Below are 24,833 nucleotides of genomic sequence, written 5' to 3'. Positions count from 1 at the left end.
TCCAAAACGCGTGTGTAACATGGATGCTTGTAATGTCAGGTCCTCCTTTTTTTTTTAAATAAATTTTTATTTATTTATTCATGAGAGACACAGAGAAAGAGGCAGAGACACAGGCAGAGGGAGAAGCAGGCTCCATGCAGGGAGCCCGATGTGGGACTCGAGCCGGGGACTCCAGGATCAAGCCCTGAGCCGAAGGCAGACGCTCAACCGCTGAGCCACTCAGGCGTCCCATGTCGGGTCCTCCTAATGCTTCATGTTGTGTTGATTAGTAAGATACTCTTTCCATGAGAGAGAGAGAGATCGAGATTAGGAGAGAGGGAAGAAGGAAAGGGAGACAGGTGAGGAGGAAGGAGGATGAACAGAAGGGAAGGGAAGAATGTGGAAAGGAGAATGGAGAGACAGACAAACACCTGGCCCGCCCTGCCAAGGTTCCTCTGCTACATGGCACCTGTGCTTGTCGAGGGGGAAGCAAGTGCTCAAGGACGCTAGATAAGGATGGGAAGGCGGCCTGTACTCAGGGCCACTGCAGTGGGATTTTCCAGGGAAGGAGAGCTGCGGCTGGACTCTGGATGCTTCATGGGGAGTGGGGGTGACAGCCCAGGACAGGTGCGGTCCTGGAGGGGGGTCTCCAACGGGGAGCTTCAGGGCGGAGCGGTTTCTGGCTAACTCGGTCGAGCAGGGTCTCCCTCAAGGCAGGCCAGGTGGGCAGACCTCGCCTGGGAGATGGGTGGGAGGAGCCCCTCAGATATGGAGGGTTGGAGGGTGGGGGCTTCTTACTTCTTAGCAGAGTTTTCCTAGAACTGGATTTTCCAGGAAGGAACGTGGATGGGCCTGTGAGAAGGCTCAGGAGCCGGACTGACGTTGAGCCAAGCCGAGGATCCTCGTCCCCCTCCATCCTTCTGCTCACACAGAACTGAGCACGGCCTTGCCTCCTGCTCCACGTGGACGCTCTCTGTCATTGAAGCTCATCTGGCGCCACGTCCGCCGAGTAGTCATCTTCTCAATTCGATTGCTTCCTGTCCATGCTTTTCTCCTCCCTTCGGTGTGAACCTTTACCCGATTGCTTCGTCCTGCCTTTTCTTTTCCCGCTCTGCACACTGCTCACGTGCGAGCTCAGGGACCCCGGGCCTCAGCTAACGCCCCAAATCCTGCTTCTCCTAAGTCGCTCTGTCTTCAGGACTCCCCTCCCCTGAACGCTAGCCTCCTCTTTCAGCTCAGCATGGGCCACTTCCACCTAGATAGTCACAGCGTCAAACCTAACCAGATGCACAGGTTTGAAAGGGAGCATGTTTTCTGATATTCATCTTGCCTTTGAAACTCCACAAAGAGCTTAGTGATCTGCTGTCTCACACTGGAAATATTACCATCCTTCTCCTTACCTTCCAGGCTCAACAGGCTACGAAACCTATCTGTAGCAACTGGGAGCTCCTCTTCCCTTTTTTATGGCTTTTATTTGGAAATACCATAACAAGATAAATAACAAAATCTCAGTAAGAAAAAGAAGTCAAAGAAATGCATGGGGCAGTAATTGCATTAGCAATCATATTTGTTAGCAGTTTCATTATCTGAAATATTACTCGTTACCCACAATTCTTGAGAAAAAAAACAAACAGGTCACAAAGAAAGACACCATATCTAAGAAGAATATATATAAGTGGGGAAAATCCCCCAAAGCCAGGCACTTGACGATGTTATTCACTTGACGGCAAAGGCAAACAAAGTGTGAATGCAGTACTTTTATACAAGACAAATTCTCCAAAGTGAGCTTATTGGTTTTACTTATGTTTGTAGCTGGCCACTGCGGTTCCCCGGATCCAATCGTGAACGGTCATATCAGTGGAGACGGATTCAGTTACAGGGACACTGTGGTTTATCAGTGCAATCCCGGTTTCAGGCTGGTTGGAACTTCCGTCCGGATATGCTTGCAGGACCACAAATGGTCCGGACAGACCCCGGTCTGTGTCCGTAAGTACACTGTGGACGACCCCAGCGGGTGCTTGCTCTGGTCACACTTTCTCCTGGTGCGAAGCCTTAGCACAGACGTGGGTAGCCTCAGAGTGTTCCCAGCTGTGCCGAGAGCCCTAAGGGCACGGCCTCCCCTTCTCTCTCCCATCCACTCCCCATTCTGTTTTCCCCCAGTGCCTCCAGACTCCTGTCCACACTTCATGTGCTCCTTAACTCATCTCAAACAGGCCCCCGGACAAGTGATGTCATGCACTCATGTTCCCGGTGCCATCACAGGTTCAACAAGGTGGAAACAGAACCTAATTATAGGAGGGGAAAGATGCTGAGTCTGAGTCTGCGGGTTGGCTTTGCAGAGTCCCCGGAATAGCCTCATGCCCCGATCCTCGGTATTGTTTTGTATTTTTGTCATCGTTTCATCTGGAATAGAGTTTTGTGAGCAGTTCTTCCCCTAACAGAAGAGGTAAAACCATATATAATGATTGTCCTCAAGTGTTAAACCATCCAAGATAAATACTGACCCGTATTTCTAGAAGACCTCTCATACTCTATCGCAAAATTTTGTTTTAAACCAGTTGGCTTCTTTGCACTAGTATATTCTTTAGTTTCCCCTGAATTAAACAAAGGAAATGTGGATATAGCTCTGGGATAATGACAGGTATTATCTGGGCTGGTGCAGTGGTAAACGTGCAGAGTTCAGGGGTGAAAGCTTTGCTTAGAAGAAAGAGCTGTTGACAAGATAAATGAGGAGGAAAACACTACTTTCATGACTGTAATGTGTTTCTTTGGAAAGGGCCACCGAAGGATATCTTTGGGATTTGTATTGCTGTTATTTAGGGCATGACATTAATGGGAGTTCACTACATTTCAAAAGATTGTACAATAGGGATTGTCAAAGAAAATACTGTTTAGGCACACGTAGTTCTTGCTAATTTCATGATGTTTAAATTGATATTGGGATAATGTGTGCATACGCAATTTAAATGACCAGCCAAGTCCCTATAATGTCTCAAAACAAGGGTTTCACAAAATTGCCTGGTGTGTTCTAAGGGGAGAATAATCAAAATTCATAATTGATATAAGAATTTTAACACCCCCTTGTTTCTCACCGCTTTTTTTTATAGAGTTATTTGGTGTTCTGTTGTGATGTAAGAATAATTCTTATTCTGAAGAAAGTGCATTTGCCAGTGTTGGCCATTTTCCACAATGATAGTTAAAACTGGTGGATCACCTCACGGTTCTTTCTCCCCTTCTTCCAAATACACGTGCGACTTGTGACGTATCTGACAGCCTCGAGTCTCTCCACCCGCACGTCTGACAGGCTCATATGTCTATTGATGAGAATCCCAAGGGAGGGTGACGCCCGGGTATTTTCTGACGCTGACGAGGGCCTGTCTTCCCCCGCAGCCATCACGTGTGGCCACCCTGGGAACCCCGCCCACGGATTCACCAACGGCAGTGAGTTCAATCTGAATGACGTCGTGAACTTCACCTGCAACACGGGGTACCTGCTGCAGGGTGCCTCCCGAGCCCAGTGTCGGAGCAACGGCCAGTGGAGCAGCGCCCTGCCCACCTGCAGAGGTAGGAGAGGCCCTGGGCATGGGCCCCAGTGGTCGGGGCGGCGGGCCGATTAACACCCCAAGGTACCCGTGGGCGTGGTGCTTCATCCCAAGGCACAGGACACTGCAAACGCTTTCCCTCCTCGGGATGAGGGGGAGATAATTGTGAGAATAAAGCACAACTCCCTCCGTGGCTTTTGTTGAGTACTAGCCAGGTGTTCAAACACAACAGTCCAGGACTCCAGGTAGGTCGGCTTCTCTCCCATCTCTCTGTCTCTATCCACTCCCCGATCCACACATCTTTGGACTTGGAGCTTCTAGACCTACGGCTGCATTTAAGAAGTTTTCATTGCTTTTGAATCTCTCTCCTTGGTGTTGTTGTTTTTTCCATGCATTTCTTTAAAAATTGCCATATAGATCTAAGCTTTTCGCCTGCATTTTCAAGAAAATGCTGTTTTGGAACTTTTGTATTTCTAGATGTTAGAGCTCATGATATTTAAGGTTCTGCTTCAATTGGTTTCCATTAAAACACCTTATTCACTGAAGGTGAATCGTACTTTACAGTGTAAAGGTGAAGGGGTTTTTATGGCAGATATGGTAATGAGCTTTCTTCCCGCTTCCCGCCGACATCACCCACCTTCCCAGGAGGCCCCCAAGGAGGCTACATCCAAATGAGACAATAACAATTTTTGAAAGTTATGTGAACTCGGGCTAACAACTGTGGAGTTCTGGTACAAGTCTCTATGGGAGTGCGAGGTCTTCTAATTCCACTTCCCCTCTAAACACTAGTATTAGATTCACCCTATTTCAGTGTAGAGGAAGTCTTGTCAGCAAGAGAAGGTCTTGTTGGTCTTGTCGGTCCCCTTGTTCTCACCCTCCCCAGAAAGCAGGCTTCTGGCTGTGGCGTGGTCAGGCGTCGGGTGCGGGATGCACTTGCTCACTGAGTTTCTTGCAGAAGAGCCCAGCTGGCCTCCTGGCAGCGTGGCGGTCTGCTCAGCACCAAAACTAACAAGTTTCCCTTTTAATGTTGTTATTGCATGAGCCACGGACCAGGGTGAAGGGAAGCAGAGTTAGGGCACATCTTTGAATGCGTGTACCTGCCCAGAAAGCTGGCTTCTGCGTCTCACCTCTCAGCACTGAATATCAGGATATTTTGGGATGCCCTAAATGGTTATGGGACGCTGCGCTAAACTTAGCTGGAAGGATGACCCTCAGCTGTCACAGGAAACCATGAGGCACGCTTATCTGCAGGAAGGGGTGAGGACACACCCCTTGAGCGGCTGCGGAAAGACACAGCTATGAGCGTCTGCTACGTGTTCGTGGGGCTGCAGAGATCTAGATAAAGATCAAACTGTTTTCTCCACCCGTATGACAGGAAAAACACAGCACAGCTGAAACCACGATTAAAAATGAATGCCCATAAATTTGGATCCGATTCATCTGCACGGGGGTGGGGGGTACAGCGGAAGCGTGCGCTGATGGCTTAGGTACACCAGAGCACCCCAGGTTGCTCCCCAACGCCCTCCCGCTCTACCCAGTGTCACTGTTATTAAGCACATGCTGCATTCCGAATGCTGCACCCAGTACAGAGATCAGTAAAGTAATCCCTGCCTTTAAGGAGAGACGGTGAAGAGGAAGGGGTGGGGGAGCTAACGAGGTAGGGAGATTGTCCCCCACAGCCGCGGAGACGTTGTCCACCTGACGCAGAACACATTCTTGTTGGACGAGAGACGGAATGAACTCAAAATCGTGGGCTTTTCATTAACAAACCATTTTTGGGACCTATATCCCACGTTCCTCTAATTTATACCAAGGAAAAGGAGCAGACATTAAGTGCTATCTCTTACTAATGGTTTTCAGGGTTTAGGTGCTGTGCTAGGTCCTTTAGACGCCTCTGGCACCGCACAGTGCTGGGAAAATGCAGGCAAAAAGCTTAGACCTATATGGCAATTTTTAAAGAAATGCACGAAAAAAAAAAAAAAGAAGGAGAGAGACTCAACCTCTTCAGTAGTAATTTTTCCTTTTCTTACGTTTTTCCCATTTCTCAAAAAATATGAATCTACTTAATATTTTAGCAGACTTCGTTTTTCAGAGCATAGAAAAGCAATGTTTTAGGTTTGTGGAAGAATTGAGCAGAAGAAACAGATTTCCCACGTACCCCCTCCCCGCACACAGGCACAGCCTCCCCCACTGTCAGCATCCCCACCGGACGGCGCATTTGCTACAGCTGGTGAACCCACATGGACACATCTTCATCACTCCGGGCCCAAAGTGTACATCAGGGTCACTCTTGGTGTGGTTCATTCTATGGGTTTGGACCAGTTTTCGTAATGACATGTATGAACCCTGAGAGTATCATGCAAAATCGCCTCACTACCCTAAAAATCCCCGGTACTCCGCCTGTCTATTTCTCTATCCCCAACCAGCCCCTGGCAACTACTGATCTTTTTTACTGTCTCTATAGTTATGCCTTTTCTAGAAGGTCATATACTTGAAATTATCCTGGATGGAGCCTTTTAAGACTGGCTTCTTTCACTTAGCAATATGCCCTGGAGGCTCCACGTATCCTGATGGCTCGGTAGTTCATCTATTTCTTGTGCTGAAAGACACTCCACGGTCTGGATGGGCCACCCATTATTTATCCATCACATGCTGAAGGGCATCTTCGTTGCTTCAAGTTTTGGTAAATAGAGGTTTTTGTGTGGACGTGAGTTTCCAGCTCCTTTGGGTAAATACCAAGGAGCATGAGTGCTGGACTGTGTGGAAAGAGCGTGTCTAATTTTGTGAGAAATCACCAACCGTCTTCCAAGGTAGCTGCGCCATTTTGCACTCCCACCAGCGATGGGTGAGAGTCCCTCTTGCCCTGCATCCTTGCCAGTGCTGGGTGTTGTCAGTGTCCTGGATTTGGGCCGTTGTCGTGGGTGTGCAGTGCCTCTCCTCGTTCTCTCAATTTGCATTTCCCTGATGACATGGGACGTGGGGCACTTCCATGTGCTCACTTGCCAGCTGTGTATCCCCCCTGCTGAGGTGTCTGTTCAGGTCTGCGGTCCAGTCTGTGTTTGGGTTGCTTGCTTTCTTACTGTAGAGTTTTAAGAGTTTTTCTATATTTGGGATTAACAACCCTCTGGTAGGTACCTCCTTTGCTAATGTTTTCTCCCACTCCGTGGCTTGTCCTCTCACTCTCTGGGCCCTGCCTTTTACAGGGTAGAACCTTTAAATCTACCTCGCTCCATTGTCAAGTCTGTTGCTACCAGTACATGTGATGAAGGGGGAGATGGTTGGCAGAGGCAGTCCTGGTGGGATTGAGTGAGAAGAACGTCTCCAAGGTGTCTTTGCTCCCTGCTTCTTCTCCCTATTGCTTTGTTTTCTTCATTTATGATCTAAGAGATATGATCTAGGGCACAGGATTTGCATGTTTATTATAAAACCAGGAGAAGCATGATCTCAAAAAGGACAGGCTCATAAAGGTGGTGAAGCCTTAGGAAAAAAAAATGGCATAAAACTCAGAAAGTTGAAGGTAACAAAATTATAGCTACTTTTTAAACAAAATTGCTAGGATTCCTACTGTCTACTGCAATACAACCCGACTCCTATCTTACGTGTTCCTTGAATAATTCCACGTGAGTTTTAGGATGTTGTATCTCATGCAGGCGTGCTCTTGTGCTTGATTTCTTCTCTCAAGTTCTTGATAATATCTGATTGTCAAATGTCTGATTCAGGTAGGTCAATGAATCGTGGGATTTGGGGTAGTCCTGCAACATGTAGTTCATTCATGATGCGAAAGAGAAGCTCCACCCGGAATTTTGGAACTGAACGCCCAATAAATCTGAAGGGAGGCCAGATTACAGAGAGGCTTCTACAGTCTGTCTCCACCCTGGGCCACCTCGCTATTCTCAGACTCTGCCCTTAACAGGAAGAAGCTCTGCCGAGCCTGCGGCATCTGTGATCAATCAGAAAGCTCCCACCCGGGACACTAGCTATACAGCCTGCTAACACTGTCTTTGCAAACATGGTTAGAAAGTTAAAGAAGGTATGTTTTCTGTTAGTAGTTACATCTTTCTAGAAGAAATATATAATAGATGATGTGCTTGCAGATTTCATGAGAAGGAAGGGAAACAAGTGTCTCACATCTATTTAAAGAACCAGATTATGCACAGCGTCCTAGAGCCCCATGATTCTGTATAAAAGCTTCCTCTGACTCTTCATTTCCTTTTTTAAAAAGATTTTATTCATTTATTCATGAGAGACACAGAGAGGGAGGCAGAGACCCAGGCAGAGGGAGAAGCAAGCTCCTCGCAGGGAGCCCAATTGGGACTCGATCCCAGGACCCCGGGGTCATACCCTGAGCCAAAGGCAGACGCTCAACCACTGAGCCCCCCAGGCATCCCTCTTCATTTCCTAAGTTCCAAAACGTGTCATTAAGCTCAAAGGCTCCATCAGTCCAGTGAGAAAACCAAGTCTGACAAATTTTAGGATAATTCAGTTCATGTTTCCTTTCTTAGTGTAATGATTTCTGTATTACATACAAGCTTTAGACTTTTTTCCTTTCTTACCCGTAGTTTTGTAAGATTGGGTGTTTAAATTCAAGAGACATAAAATATATGTTCCAATGTGATTACATACACTATGATAAAATTAAGAAAATAATGGGGTTACTGACGTTTCTGTTATGGTTAGAGAGGAATAAAAAAAAAAGAGGAAACAATAAAAAAATTCCTAAAGGACCACTATGCATATGGTGGCACTTATATGTCTACAAAAGTCATACATATTATGATATTATTGTATCATATCATATTGTCTCATATTATCCAAAATTTTAAATGGTACAGTTTTCAAAGTAAGGGAAATGTAAGAACCAATTATGTGTTTGTGGCTTTACTGAACACAAGTCTTAGGTGTGTCTATGGATAAAGGGCATCCAGGACTAGCTACTGAACGCTGGGGGGAGCCCAGAATTGAATAGCAGGCTCTTGCCAAGAGCAGGGAAGAGTTGGGGCGGGCGGCTCCCAGAAGCTGCCCTTAGATCCCTACTTGAAGAGTATTTCCCAGGGGGAAGAAGGGAGTCGAGGTCTACCCTTCGGGTTTCTCAGCGTGTGGCACAGTGTTGCTCGGGGCGGGTGCCACGCTGTATGCCCGGTCTCTCCACTCACTCGTCGTGTGTAACCCAATGCGGGGTCCATGGTCAGAGCTCCTTCACGTCAGCTTCCTTACGTGCACACCCAAGGAAGCGAACCCTCCTCACATGTTCATGGAGCTCTAGACCATCCAATGCTTGTGAAATTCTTCACAAAGTGCCTGGCACACAGTCCGCAGTCCTCCCCACCACGTCTAAAGCCTCCAAAATTTATTGTTCACTCAGGAAAGTCCTGCAATCAATTACAATCCACTATAATTAATTAGTGTTTATCTTTTATCAAACCTGTATATCTGAATTGAAGCTAAAGCTTACTTCATCTTTATCAGGTATTGATAAAAATGAAAATGTAACTTTCATATATTTGGAAAACAGTCATAAATTGCTATTGTTCTTTTTTGCTTTTTTTTTTCCATCAGTAATCCCATTTTAAAAATTTTGATTCAACCAGCTAGTAAACACGTCCAAAAGTGTTCATTCTATGCAACACTCTGAATACCGCATAGTTATCGTTGTTCTCTAAATATTGTGTAATTCTGTCTGTTGAAAACATTTTATTTTTCTAAATTTATTTATTTATTTATTTATTTATTTATTTATTTATTTATTCATTCATTCATTCATTCATTCATTCATTCATTTATTTGAATGAAAGAGAGAAAGAGGGAGGGACAGAGAGGGAGAGAGGGAATCCCCAAGCAGACTCCACGTGGAGTGTGGAGCCCAACACAGAGCTGCATCCCAGGACCTTGAGATCAAGACCTGAGCTGAATCCAAGAGTCGGACGCTCAGCCTACTGAGCCACCCAGGCGCCCCTGTTGAAAACAATTTAAAAACTTGCTACATGGAACTCTAACCAATTATGAGAATGTTTTAAAAAAATGTAGTGAACTGCTTCTTATTCCTTTTTCCCAGCATCACCGAATTTAAATCGGCTATTCTTAGCTTACGAAGCATCATTTTCTTATTTTCTTGCTCGTGGTAGGTTTTTATGAGCTATAAAAGAAAATGGGAGAAGCAGGAGTAAAGACCAAAGAGATATAGAAACACAGATTTTTCAGAAAAAAAATCAAGAAAATAGGAGACAGGTCTTCCCCCCGAGGCCTCTGTCCTTTCTCCTTCTTTTCCTCCTTCCTTTGATCCTAGAGCACTGAAACCACAGGACATGACAGAGGTCAACAGGGCTACCCTGAGCATCCTTCTGCCTTCCTCAGTAGACCGAATGGAGAGTCCAGACTCATTCCGTGTGTTGCATGGACGGTGCTCATTGAGAGAAAGGGGTCTCTTACCTCCAGCCTCGATTCCTCAGTGAGCCCCTAGTGTGAAGCACAGTCAGGAGCTCCTGTGGCCACCATGCTTGTCAGTCCATTCAGAATTTTTATTAGAACAATTTTCTTTAAATCTTAGGAGCTAAACTACACTGAGGAATTTTTGTAGAAGTGAAAAGTCAGGGAAAAAATGATAAGGAATAAGGATTATATAGTTGCCAGTTTGTGTGCGATTTGGTGAGTTTAAATAATTCTTAATAAAAATGGAGAAACAGAGTCATAGTTTTACATTCCAATGTTGTGCACCAATTATACGTTCAATGCTCGGTGTACCTCCATGTTCCCGAGTGAGGCAGATGCTAGAGCTATAGGGTGATACATAGCACATGGTCCTTTTTGAAAACTGGATTAAGCTTTGAACATGTGCCCAGTCTACCCTCAGAACTAAGGCTCCCATGCTCCCCATGCCATTGCTACATAATTTGGGCGTGGTCGCTTTTGTGCGGCTTTAAAACTAAACATCATCCTGAAATAATGACTGTCCCTGACACATTTGAAGCTCAGGTCTGACTTGTTTGGGTAATTCACCGAGTCAACTGCTACCTAAAATTTACCTGTAAGGGATTGTAACTTGTAAAAACCCTCCATTTAAAAAAAGTATTTAAAAATCGCTTTTCTTTTTTTATATAAATTTATTTTTATTGGTGTTCAATTTGCCAACATATAGAATAACACCCAGTGCTCATCCCATCAAGTGCCCCCCTCAGTGCCCGTCACCCAGTCACCCCCACCCCTCACCCTCCTCCCCTTCCCCCACCCCTAGTTCATTTCCCAGAGTTAGGAGTCTCTCATGTTCTGTTTCCCTCCCTGATATTTCCCACTCATTTTTCTTCCTTTCCCCTTTATTCCCTTTCACTATTTCTTATATTCCCCAAATGAATGAGAACATATAATGTTTGTCCTTCTCCGATTGACTTACTTCACTCAGCATAATACCCTCCAGGTCCATCCACGTCGAAGCAAATGGTGGGCGGGCACGGGTGGCCGCGTCCTGGGCCAAGGAGGCTCCACACGGAGATGCCTGCGTCCATGCCCACCCACCTGCCCGCCCGCCCCCGGGTGCCTAGCAGGTGCCGTCCAGGCCTCTGCTGGACCAGGTTGTTGCTGCCCCAGCAGAGAACGTAGCAGGCTCTCCTAGCGGAGCCTCCAAATATCGAGGAAGGAATGCAGGGAGCTGCATCCGGCTCCGGCGGCTCAGGGCTGATGCGACAGGACAAGACCGGAAAGGCACTGGGTGTTATGCTATATGTTGGAAAATCAAACTCCAATAAAAAGTAAATTAAAAAAAAAAGACTGGAAAGGCGAAAAGATAACGGGCAGACTTGGGGTGCATGTCGGCGTAACTCTTCCCACATAAGGAGCAATTCCGTTTTCCCTGTTGAGGCTCATGGACTGTTCATTATTGTCACGCATTTGTACTAACTTAAGGGTGCCGGACCACGAGGGGATGGGGCCGTGCCTGGGACCCAGCGCGCCAGTGTCCTCTCCAGGTGATTCCACTCAACCCGAAACCCCAGGGCGGCTGCTGGTGATCCCAGGGCCTTCGTGTCTCCAACGCCAGGCAGGGGAGCCCCTGGAGGTCACAGCCTGGTATTTTGGAGCAGGTGGCACGGACTCAGGTGTCCCAGTCTCCTCCTCTTCCTTGGGCCGACTGCGGCCTCGCCTCCCCAGCCTGCAGACACGGGTGCAGCTGGATCTCACACCTCCTGCAGCCCTCCCTCCCGGGCCTCCCTCTTCTTTGTGTCCTCGCCCCGGCTGGATCCTTCTTCCCAGCTCCCAAGCCGAGATGGCCCTGGCCTCGTCCGCCTCCTGTCTCCCAGCCCACCCCACTGGCCGGTAGGAAGGCGAGTGGGGCCAACCCCGCGAGGACGGGAAGGAGGCCAGAGCTCGGCTGCAGTGTTGACATGGGCTGCACGGGGCACTGTGGGGCCCTGTCCTGGCAGAGGGGCTTGGGGCCTGGTCCCCCCACCCCGGCTGGCTGCCTGGGCCGCCCCTACCAATGCTGTGCCGTGGACTGAGTCCCGAGGGCACGTAGGCATACGCGGACACGCGACCCTCGGGGACTCACACTCCGAATGCAGGATGCACCTGTGCAGCTGTCTTCCGGGTCACACAGGTGGTTCGTCCACCAAGTTGTGTGACGTCCTCCAGGAGGGCGGTCCCTGCTGCTGCTCAGGGCTCGGCTGTAGTTTTACTGTGGGTGGGACGTGCCCCGAGCCTCACGGTGACCTGCCTGGGCTCCGGAAACACTTTTATTGTTGGCTCAAAAGAACTTGTGTCTGTGTCTTGCTTCTGTAAGCTCAGGGTTGCCCTGAAAAGCACAGAACAGGATTTTCCAGCACTGAAGGGATCCCGTATCCTCTGCTGCGCCCCACCCCTTCCCCGAAGTCCGAGGAGGGAGGAGGTCGTGCTCTCGGAGGGGGGCACCGAGCTGAACCAGCTGAGCAGCCCCCCGTGAGCCAGAAATATCTGGAGAGTCGCCGCTTTGCCCGCAGCTCACCATGCACCGGTGCGCGGGTGCATCAGGTCTCTTTCCTCTCCTGGCACCTGCAGAAGCACCGTGCTGCACCCCCTGCACCCCCAGAGCACCCCAAGCGCGGCCGCGTCCCTGCGGGCTGGTGCTGCCGAGGAGGCCGGCATCAGAGGCTGCCTTCAGCTACATTCCTTGTCCTATCCTTGTCCTATCAAGTGTTGATGGGACAGTTGGCATTTTTATTTGCATGGGGCGGACAGCAGACGCGGCTTCGGCCCGTCCTGGGGCCTTAATTAGTGCACGTGGGTGGGGGCGGGGACTCTGCTGTGCCACGGGGGGTGGAAATACTGCAGCCCAGTAAAAATACCCAAATGCACCCGACATTTCCACCACACAAACCTAACCAAGAAAACCGTCTTTGGACGCTGCATGGAGGTCGGTTAGTAGGAAACGAAGGAAGTTGGCGTCCGGCCGTGAGGCTCGTGCAGCGGCAGGTGCACTGCCTGGCGGTGTTGGCAGCGCGGCCACGACGCAGTTAGTGGAAGGCGTCGGGGGAGCACAGGCTCGTGGGGCCCCGCGGCCACGTCCTCATCTCACGCACTTTCCGACGGGACGTGGAGCGGGCCCTCCTGTTTGTGACTGTGTCTAAACGATGCTACGTTCTTTTCCCTCCCCTAGTGGTGAACTGCTCGGATCCAGGCTTTGTGGAAAACGCCATTCGTCACGGGCAACAGAATTTCCCCGAGAGTTTTGAATATGGGACGAGCGTCATGTATCATTGCAAGAAGGGGTTTTACTTGCTGGGATCGTCCGCCCTAACCTGCATGGCCAACGGCCTATGGGATCGCTCTCTGCCCAAGTGTTTGGGTAAGTGAGGGCTATTTCGGCCGCTTGGGGCAGAGCCCGTAACACCAGCACCAGAGCAACCACCGCAGAGTGCAAGTCCCTACAAATCGTGTAAGTTATAGGGTAGCTTTGCCGGCCAGTCAGGAATCACAAAACAGAACTCCGACCGGGTTAGGGGTCGGGAGGGGACAGGGGACACGGCTGCTCTCACGCCTGCGTTGGAGACAAACGGACCCCGTGTGCCGGGCGCGTGTGCACCCCCGTGTCTGCCTCTGCTTGGTGCTGCTGCTCACCTTCTGCCCCAACCCGGCAGCCACGTGTCCCCTGCACGCCCCAGACACGGGGCCCGGGGCCTCCACGCCCGGCATCCCCCCCTTCGCTGCGTCTGCACTCAGACTCAGAAGTACCAGCCAAGGCTGCGCTGTGGGGACCCTCTCTGATGGCCGGGCGTCTGGGGCCGGGGGTGGCATCCCCCAAGGGACCTCATGAGTAGGGACGCCTCACGAGCTGCCCTGGTCCCCAGAGTCCATAGGATACTAACGATAGTATCTCGAGAGCATCTTCCTCCCGACCCATATGGTTCTATGACACGAGGGCAGACTGGCCTGGAGAGTCGGGTCCTATTCGGGCACGACGGCTGCCCCTCAAAGCACGATCCGTATTGCAGACCACGCAGATGAGCAAAACACACGTCTCTCCAAATAGCCACGGTCTTGCCTTCTTTTAATGTGCAAAACGATACGGTCCTTTAGCTCAAAGACCTCACCCTGTTACCACAGCCTGACCCCCCAGGGAAAGGGGCGACTCTCCTCGGCCTCCTCAAAGTCACTCAGAAGCAAAACGGTCCTTAAAATCCACACGTCACCGTCTTCACTTTCCTTCCGTGTGCGTGAAGAATGTGGGAGATGACGGTGACGCTTTCAATTGAATTTACTGAAACAGAAGTGATCATCTGTCTTACGTCCTAACAATTATGGCATTTCTGTTGCATTTTCAGGATAAATTCGTCCCGGAGAATTTTTTTTTTTTTCCCTGTGATTCAGGGGCCCTCGTAACTCCTCCCAATCCAGATGGAAACGTGTCTCAAATTATAATCCTAACAATGTAATTAATTTCTGTGGAGAAAGAGTGACTTCTCTCAAAAACAAAGGCACAGCCTCATGCGCCCCCAAAGTGCATCTGTGGATGTATTAGAATCTTCATCAAATTTTATCTGCTTTCTGGTTTTCTAGGCCTTCACACATGGGGATTTTCCAGAGAAATTAGTTTTTCTCTCTTTGTCTCCCCAAACACTTCCTTCGCGGCTTCCCTGGCCGATGGGAGACTTCCATTAGCTTTGGCAATGATGCCAGCGAGCTCCAGACCCCCGGGAGCCAGGTCGTAAGAGGCTCCCGCTCTCCCAGGGGCCCGCTTCCACCACTTGTTGTCCTTAACAGTTGGAATTACCCCGCGGCTGCGAAGGCGGGTCCTCGGGGAGCCGTTGGCTGGTCCCTGCTCTCGGCAGCCAGGCTTCACCTCTGGTTTGGCTGTTAGGGTCTCACTGAGTTGGTTTTTTTTTCTCTTTCTCTCTGAGTTTCACCTGGAACTGACGATGACCAACCGTTTACTGCTCTGGCTCTAATTAGCTTCCTTTTAGGACTCTGTGTAGATAAAATCTTGCTCACTAACGAACGCATGCCAGTGGGAGACGGGATCGATATAAGGGCTGACGCGGCTCACGGGGACGCTCAGTGCCTTTCCACCTTTTAGACCTACCTCCCTGGATGAGATCGCTTTGGGGTTGCCTGAGATCTAACGGACACCCTAGGCTGTTGAATCAGTGGCCTTTGAATAATTTGTCGGTAGCCTGAGTGCAGTCAGCTCTTTGCACGTAGCCCAAGATTCGTCCGTTGTTACCTCTAATTGGAGACATTACAGAAAAGGAGGGATGAATCTTCACCAGTCTACACTAATCTGGATCCCAGAATTGTCCTTTTTGAAAGATAATTTAGGAATAATTATAGGCCCGGTTTGGCAAAATTCTAAAGAAACGAATGGGAATGCTGAGATTATTTTATAATTACTTGAGGAAAATTAACCATTAATTTATCATGACCGTTATTGTTATTATCGTTACTTAAACATATTAAACCGCCACCTGTTCAAGGAAAAATTGTTGGAAGGGTCATCGTAGATCCATGAACTGGAAGAGTAAGCAGGTATGAGAGAGTTTTGAGCCACGCGAGTATACGATTGTCATTTTAACAATAGTTTAATGAGTCTGTGTAATCTCTGACTTTTTGTTGTATACTACTTTTTTAGACTTCAGTTAAGGACAGATGGGGGAAACGTAGATAGAGTGACTTTCTCTTTGTTTCTTTTGTTTGTTCTTTCTTTCTTTCTTTCTCTCTTTCTTTCTTTCTTTCTTTCTTCTTTCTTTCTTTCTTTTTTTTTTTTTTTTTTTTTTTGACTTTCTCTTTGAAAGCCGAGCTGGGAATTTCTGTCTTAAACAGAAACACCTCAAGAGAGAACAAAACCGAGACAAACTTCACTGACAGATCAATTTCTTGTCCTCGGTACCGTATGAATATTCGAGGTGAGGGGTGTCACCTGGAAAGTGGTATCTGTTATTTGTCGGCTGCTGCGATAATCTGCCGGTGTCTTTAGCGGGTTCTCGGCAGCAGGGGTCAGGGGGTGTCCGTGTGGAGACCGACCAAGCTAAAGCATTCACAGGCCTGATGTGCCCGTTCATGCTACCTTTTCCCTCAGCCATATCGTGTGGCCACCCGGGGGTTCCTGCCAATGCCGTCCTGACGGGAGAGCTGTTTACGTACGGGGCCGTGGTTCACTACGCCTGCAAAGGGAGCCGGGACCTTGTCGGCAACAGCACTAGAGTCTGTCAAGAGGACAGTCACTGGAGTGGGACGCTGCCCCACTGCACAGGTGAGGAACCGGGCCCTGGCTGGACCCCTGGGGCGTGGGGAGTGGCACCGCCCGCCGTTCCCCGGCCTGACTCCATGTCCTGCCACGGAGGCCGGGGTTCCACGTGGTCGCCCTCGTCTTCATCAATCCCCTGGAGGCCCAGTCACTTCACATCCCCGCTGTGGGAGACGTGGGAGTTCCTCAGCGCCCTGGCCAGGGGCCTGCCTACCCTCCCTCCGTCTGTCCCCCTCCTTCTTGATTCCTCGTCTGCGCTTCCTCTCGATTCTTCTGCCTCACTCCTGTCTCTACCTGGCAATTACATTGACACCCTTCGAAAAAAATGAAAAACCTTCATTCTTTCACGGATAGTTCTTAAATAAACAAACCTCAGTGAGTCAGCAACTCTGGACACAGCTGAGAAGAATCAGACCTCTCCCTTGACTGTTTATTGCCCAGTGCACTTTGACCCCGTTTCCCTTTTATCATCCATACTGACACACCCAATGGACAAATCCCGTCTTCATTATTCCCATAGTTTTATTTCTTCTAGAGAACACCAACTTTTGTCATAGGCACATTTTGATAAGCTAGTTTGTGTTTAGTTGTAGAGAAACACTTTCTTCACCTTTGTGCTCTGATAGAGTCTTTCTCATGAGATTTCCAGAATGTGGTATGACTGGAACATATTTAAATGACTTTTCATGTCATTCCTCAGTGGCTTAGTTGGTCTAGAGGCTGACTCTTGGTTTCCCTTCAGGTCGTAATCTCGTGGGTCTTGGGGTTGAGCCCCACCAGGGGCCCCACATGGGGCTCCACATGGGGCTCTGCACTCAGTGGGGAGTCTGCTTGAGGATTCTCTCCCTCTGCACCCCCTCCCCACTCACATACTCATGCATTCTCTCTCAAATAAATAACTAAATCCTAATAAATAAATAACTTTTCATTCTCTTTAAATATAAGAGCTCTGTTATAAAGAAGTCTAACAACACTGTGTTTTGCCATCTGTGTTTGTGTTTCGTAGGAAATGATCCTGGATTTTGTGGTGATCCCGGGACCCCAGCGCATGGGTCCCGGCTTGGAGATGAACTCAAGACCAAGAGCCTTCTGCGCTTCTCCTGTGAAATGGGTTACCAGCTGAGGGGCTCTCCTGAGCGTACATGTTTGCTCAATGGCTCGTGGTCAGGATTGCAGCCAGTGTGTGAAGGTGAGTACGTTCAAGCCATAAAGTCAACCTTTACACTTGGAACCACGTATTTCATTATAAAATGACTGGTACCGTTCCACAGAAATCCTAGAGACTGAACCTTTGTATCATTAATCTCCTTTCCCCCAGAATGTATAAGAGAATCATTACAACTCATGACTGGGTACATGGAGATTTCCTGACTATTCAAAAAATTATCTAACATGGATCCTTACCTTTTGAATGTTTATAACCTAGAAGAGTTTTTGATCTTCTAATAATAATCTCTATGATTTGGTGGTGTTTTGTGGTTGCTGGTAATGAATAAATGAGAACAGGGAACAGTGCACAGAAACAATGTCAGTCACTGATGGGAACTTCTGCAGGCTTCACTTCACATGTTATTTCCAGTCTGTTGGTGGCCCTTGCCAAAAACACTGCATTACTAAAGAACCTAGGGTGATTCTCTGTATAATACTTTGGAGTGAATATATTTTATTTTAGTATTTGAGAGGCCTAAGAGGGCATGGTGGGATACCTCAGTAATAACAATAAAAAGTCATGAATAGTTTACAGTGTCATATATCGGCAGTACTTGCCTTAAGCAAAGGTGTGATGTGATATCATGAATTTGTTTAGAGTCCACAAAGTAACTGATTTAGAATTCAGACAGATAAGACTTAAATGTTAGAAATATTTAGCATATAAATTCTGAATACTTAATGTTCGAGTCCAAAATGGTCGCACAAAACAAATATCATCTCTGAAACACTTTCTATATAAGTTGATCATCTTGAATAAGCTCACACAATATCAGGACCAGAAATATAAATCAAGTTTTCTTAATCTTCACTTTCTCTACTCTACTGTGCCACCTCAACCTGTACCTGCCCACCTCTCATTTTATTGTATGTATTACATAGAACAATAGAAAATTGTGTGTAATCTAACTATATTTTATGCAAACTATATCATCTGTGATCTCATAAAATCATGTATAAATAATACAATCATATATATATGAAAATATATGTGCATATCTTATATATGTACATGTGTATATGTGTGTGTGTCTACTCTCTTCTGAATGAAAGATTATCTTGGAGATATCTGCACCTAGAAAAGAGACATACACATATATAATAATCTAAGGTAATTTTTGACTCTGAGTCACCTCCTGACAATTGAGTTAGTGTAAATCTCTAGATTAGGCCCTAAAGAAGTTGACTTAAATCAGACATGACTGAGCAGTACTGGAAGGATGCCACCTGCCACCGTGAATTGCAGAGCAATACCTTTTTATTGACTGAAGTATGTGACTCTAAATTGGTAGACTTTATCTTACTCAGACACAATTTTCTCAGTTTTCTCTCCTTTTGTAGAGTTTGAATATTAAAATTTGCATGATAGCATCTTTTTCTCACCAAAACCATAGTGTACTCTATTCTATGATACGGTACCTAAAAGTTACACATGACTTTTGTAACCTATATTTTCACCCCATCTAACTTTTTCCCCCTGTACTACACCTGGGAATTGTTGGTTCAGAATTTATTTAAATATTAAATATTATGAAAATTAAATGAGAGCTCCACTTCATTCCATGACATGTTGAATGACAGTAGGCTAGCCTCTTACTGAGGACAACTATAAAAAGACAAGATATATGAGATGATTATCCTGTTAAACAACAGAGAGTGCATGCCTATGTTCCATGGAAGGTAAAAAAATGAGGGAAGTAAGCCTATCATCCCCCGCATTGTTCTGTATATTTTTCTTACTGCGCAGTTGGAAAGTAGAACCCAGGTGGTATGATGGCTTGGAGAGGTGATGCAGTAGAAATTATTCTAGGCCACTGAAATAGAACCTCCATGATAGAGAATCTGAGAAGGACCAGCTGAGGATGGGACAGCCCCATAAGTTTGATGGGCATTCACTGGCTGAGGGCCAGGCGGACAAGCATGGGTGAGACCCAGTGATGAAATAACCTTTTGCGGCAGAGTCGAGAGTGGACTTGTGATATTAGAGTCATACCCCTACTGAGACACACTGGCCATCTGGCCAGTCAGAGCTCTCACTCTCACCGTATACTTAGGACATTTCACAGATGCCCAGAAAACTCCATGCATTATTAATTTGTACCACTCCCTAAAATAAGTTGAATATGATAGAACTAAGAGCAAAAGCATGTTAGGACTAAGTCTGAATAGGTCTCCTCTAATAGAGATTAAAACTAATGGGAGGACCCAAAAGATCTACAACTAATTTAAAAGTCCACCAGAACAAACCCCAGCACCTTTTGAAGGAATGAGAGAATCCATGCAACATTTTGTTCACAATGTCCAGCATACAATAAAAAGTTACTGCATATGCATAACTCAGAACAATATGACCCAGAATCAAACAAACAAACAAAACACACCGTAACAACAGAAATAGAATCTGATCTTGAGGTAACCCAGATGTTGAAAATAATGCACAAGGACTTGAAGCAACTATTTAAAATATCCTCACAGATTTAAAGTGAGTTAGAGTCATAAACAGGGAATCAGCAGAGAAATGAAAATAGTAAAACCACGGACACTTGGGTGACTCAGCAGTTGAGCATCTGCCTTCCGCTCAAGGCGTGACCCCGGGATCCTAGGATCGAGTCCCACGTTGGGCTCCCCGCAGGGAGCCTGCTTCTCTCTCTGCCTGTGTGTGTGTCTCTCTCTTCGTGTCTCTTGTGAATAAATAAAAATAAAATAAAATAAATTTTAAAGAATAAAAACACAATCAGATAGAGAAACTCTAGAGTTGGAAAATGTACCATCTGATATAAAAACTTTTTAAAATAAGCCTAGAAAATTAAAAATGACAGAAGCATCAGTTAACAGGAAGACAGATCAATGAAAATTATCCAATCTGAAAGCAGAAAGGAAGAAGAGAAAAGAAAAGCAGCTCAATAATTATGGGATAGTATCAAGTGGTTTACTATACATGTAATTGGAGTTCCAGAAGAAAAAAAAAAAAAAAAAACAGAGAAAGAATGGGGCAGAGAAATGGTCACAAAATTATTGGTCAAAAGTCAACCAAATTGGGGTGCCAGGGTGGCTCAGTCCATTAAGTGTCTGACTCTTGATTTCAGCTCAGATCATGATCTCAGGGTGTGAGATTGAGCCCCGCATTGGGCTCTATGCTGCGAACCTGCTTAGGATTCTCTCTCTCCCTCTCCCTCAACCCCTTCTCACCCCCCCCCAAAAAAGTTAACCAAATTTGTTGGGACACTATAGTTCCCAAAAGTAGGACAAACCTCACTTAGATGCACTCATATTCCATTTAGGATGGTCATTCACTTGGGACTGTACATTCCTTATCAGCTTATTAATATAAAAAGCACTTTGCACATTTAAAAGGTGAAAAAAATTAAAACATCTTAGAATGAGAGTGATGTTTTTCCATAGAAATCTCACTTAGGTGCTGTGATATAACACCACGAGTTCTATTTCAGCAAAACATTAATGAATTCATTTATTTGATTGGGAGAACTTAATTGGATTTCACTTCGTCATATACCTAACTCAGACTATGCAAGGGTTTTTAGAATAGCATTTGGTTTATCTAAAGTGAGAAATTCAAGTGTTTCTTATAAAATCCTTAGAAACTTGATCATTAAAATCTGTGTACAGATAGAAGTTGAAATGGTTCAATATGACAAGTATTTCTCAAATATATTATTCCCCACAAAACTGACTACTTCCAATCCTACATCATACAGAAATCATGGGAAGTTGAGTCAGTAATAGTATAATTTTTTAAAGATTTTATTTATGTACTTATTTGACAGAGAGGGAGAGACAGAGAGACAGACAGAGAGAACAAGCATGAGAGCAGCAGGTCAAGGGAGAGGGGGAAATGGCTCCCCAGTGAGCACGGAACCTGATACGGGGCTCGGTCCCAGGATCCGCGGATTGTGACTGGAGCTGAGGGCAGACGCTTCACTGCCTGAGCCACCCAGCAGTAGTACAATGTACTCACTGTAACAACAAAGGAAAGGAAGGAAAATGTGCCTAATCCTATATCCCGTAAAACACATCTTCAAAATTTTTTGGAAAATCTAGCTTTCTATTTTTTTCTCACTTGTCATCATAGGTCTGGATCTTTGGGGCACATGTTATTCTCTATAAAAAAGGGGGTTACCATGACTTTTGCATTTCCACTGATGTCAGCCATGACTATGTATTCAGTCAACCAAGAGCATCTCCCTCCTCATGAATCTCCTTTCCTGAATCTATCAAAAGCATTAGAACCTGATGGCACATTCGAATAAGTGGTAAAAAAGAAAGAAGAGTTCATAAAATAGAAAATAAAAATATTTTAACAACTCTTAAACATCAAGGAATTCATCTTTCTAATATATTTCCATGATTTCAGATCATGCTCTCTTTGTTAGCAATCTGGTCTTTTAATCATAAACCCATTGACTGCAATTTCAAATGGGTGTATCTCAGGAAATTGCAGAACCATAACTACATCATCGGTTTTAGTTGTCTGAGGCAACTCTTAGTCCTCTTCCTGTGAGATTATGGTAAAGCCTATCTTTTATCCAGATGGTAGATGTGTGATGACAGTGATTATAACGAAAATGACAATGCATGAGCTGCCATGTATACCTTCACTACTGCTAAGAAGCCAGACTGCGTTCTTGGCATCTTGCACACAGTATGTTTACTCTTACAACAACCAAGAGCAATTGCCCTTATTATACCCAGTTTGCAGTGAAGACACTACATGTCAAGAACTGGATGTGATCATTCACATTACTTAGGTCTGTGTGAGCAAAGATTCCAACCTAAAACTCTTGGACTCAGTTTAACAGCCGTGATCCTAATGCAGCATGCTACATGAACAGCGTTGGTATCTGTAGACAATAAAGTGTATGTGGCATAAGTATAATGCTCTTTTCTTATAAATCAAGTAAAGGAAAATGATCTTTTACTGAAAGGAGTCACATGAACCAAATGTACTTGAAGTATTTGAAAAGTTTTAACTTTTTACTCATAAAAAAATTGGGGGGATCCCTGGGTGGCTCAGCGGTTTAGCGCCTGCCTTTGGCCCAGGGCGTGATCCTGGAGACCTGGGATCGAGTCCCACGTCGGGCTCCCAGTGCATGGAGCCTGCTTCTCCCTCTTCCTATGTCTCTGCCTCTATCTCTCTCTCTCTCTCTCTCTCTCTCTCTCTCTCTCTGTGACTATCATAAATAAATAAAAATTTTAAAAAATTTGTTTTCCTTCTGTTATGAATGTAAGCTTCTGATATGGGCTGTCCTCCTATATCTCCTCCTATATCATGGTGGCTTTAATGTAAACACAAACATATTGAGGCTAATTTCTAGTCTTCATTTTCATGGGCATAACCGTCAGTGAAACCGTCCCTATCAGAAAGAAAAATAAAGTGAACCCTGAATTTGATTTTGTAGAATACGGTATTTGAGGGACTTTCTAAACACTAGGATGGCATGATCATGATGGGCATTCACTTACTGACAGCATATCTGTCTATAAATTCAGTTGAATATGTTCACCAATATCTCATCTCACTTTAGCATTATCCTTCACAGGTGACTTTTTGAAAATTGCTACACAGATTTTAATAGCAGTTATGATTAGAATAAAATTTAAGAATAGGGTTGTCGGGATGCCTGGGTGGCTCAGCAGTTTAGTGCCTGCCTTCGGCCCAGGGCATGATCCTGGGGTCCCCAGATTGAGTCCCACATCAGGTTCTTTGCATGGACTCTGCTTCTCTCTCTATGTCTATGCCTCTCTTTCTTCGTGGCTCTCATGAATAAATAAAGTCCTAAAAAAAAAAAAAACTTAAAAAAAAGAGCAGAGCTGTCTTGTTGGTTTACTCGACTATGAATTAGATCAACACAATTGTCTTCTCCATCAGGCTTTCAATTAGTACATCTACACAATAACTGTCATGTCCTAAATGATGAATCAGTTTGTTGAATGGAAGAGTAATGGTCTCCAAGAGTCCAATCTCTTGTTTCTTCACAGTATGATATCTTAATTGATAAGATAGCCATCACAGAGCTTTTGAGCTTTTTATAATATTAAGTATCACCTGACTCACTATTGGTCAATAGATCTCATCTCAAATGACAGCCAGAAAACTGCTGAAAGATCTGTGCAAAGAAGGGTTGTAAGTTCACACGAGCTCCATCAGGAAAAGGGGTCGTGACTGAGTGGTTACGTCTGTCCTGGGCACAGGTGGAGAAGCACCAGCACACATGCTTTGTGTGTGTCAGGCAGGGCCACGTCCAACCTGAGGGCCAGGGCATTTTTACATGCGATACAATAGGCAGTTTGCCAAGTGTCCGTAATAATGGCCCTTCTAAGCTATGCACATTTTGCAGTGTGTTTTCTTCAGTATTTTTAAGAAGAGTCTTTGTTCCCAAGGCTAGATATGGAAGTGGATGGCACATATAGTGGTCATTCTCAGCAACGGTCCCAGGACGCATCCCTGTTGTTAAAACCCAGCCAAAGGCCATATTCGGTCCCTGTCTGCCCACAGCACATGGTGTGGGAGGGCTAGCGAGAGAAATACTAACATTCTGTGGCAAATAGACTCAAGTATTAAAGGCAAGGGAAAAAAACACAGAACCTAATTCTGCATTAAAATCATCCCCTGGAAACACACCCAGCAGCTGCTCGTCGTGCTTTGCTGCCTGAGGCACGTGTGAGGGGCCGCGTGGAGTGCGGACCTGTAGCCTCGCCCGTCGGGAGCTGGCATCTCACTGCCTCTACGGGCATTGGGTTCATCCAGAGAGAAGCAGAGCAGCCACGCCAATGCCAAGTGACACCCTGCCACTAGATGCAGTGACACTGAGACCATTGTACCAGGCAGTTTGAGCATAGTCGTTCATAGTCCTCAGGCGTCCCTTGGGGTCCAAAATGAACTATCCTGGGGATGTGAAGTATGACCTGATTTGTCCAGAATTAAAAAAGACAATCAGCTGTTACATGAAGGGAGGCTCTTCTGAGTTGCTAATATAGATCCTTTAAAAAAATCATTGTTTTTGTATTATAAACATGTTGAATCTCCAAGTAACAAGGCTTTGAGTTTTCAATGTTTTAACTCATCTTTTTTTAAAGATTTTATTTATTTATTTATTAATGAGAGACACAGAGAGAGGCAGAGACACAGGCAGAGGGAGAACCAGGCTTCCTGCAGGGAGTCTGACATTGGACTCGATCCCAGGACCCCAGATGGCGTCCCAAGCCGAAGGCAGATGCTCAACCACAGAGCCACCCAGGGGTCCCGCTTTAACTCATAGTTTAACTTGTTTTGAAGTAGAGTACTTTAGGAAGAATAATATGAAAACATAGTTTTCACATTTGTTAAGTTGTCGATAAAATTACAGTATAAATCATAAAGTAAAATATGTATTAGACATCGTCCA

At 46.0% G+C, this 24,833-nt stretch overlaps 1 protein-coding gene across 1 annotated transcript in view; it reads left to right on the top strand.

The window, feature by feature from the left end:
• The window catches only part of CSMD1 (CUB and Sushi multiple domains 1), a 1,871,580-nt gene that overhangs the window by 1,815,548 nt on the left and 31,199 nt on the right, over window positions 1-24,833 (top strand). Inside the window, 5 exon segments of the mRNA XM_072775779.1 lie at window positions 1,792-1,965; window positions 3,370-3,543; window positions 13,138-13,326; window positions 16,054-16,227; window positions 17,228-17,410. Coding sequence (XP_072631880.1) covers window positions 1,792-1,965; window positions 3,370-3,543; window positions 13,138-13,326; window positions 16,054-16,227; window positions 17,228-17,410 — 894 coding nt within the window.

This window comes from Canis lupus, chromosome 15, assembly GCF_048164855.1.
Source record: "Canis lupus baileyi chromosome 15, mCanLup2.hap1, whole genome shotgun sequence".
In the NCBI taxonomy this organism is placed as follows: Eukaryota; Metazoa; Chordata; class Mammalia; order Carnivora; family Canidae; genus Canis; species Canis lupus.
Note: the sequence above shows the minus strand (reverse complement) of the source record. Positions and strands in the feature narration are given on the sequence as shown.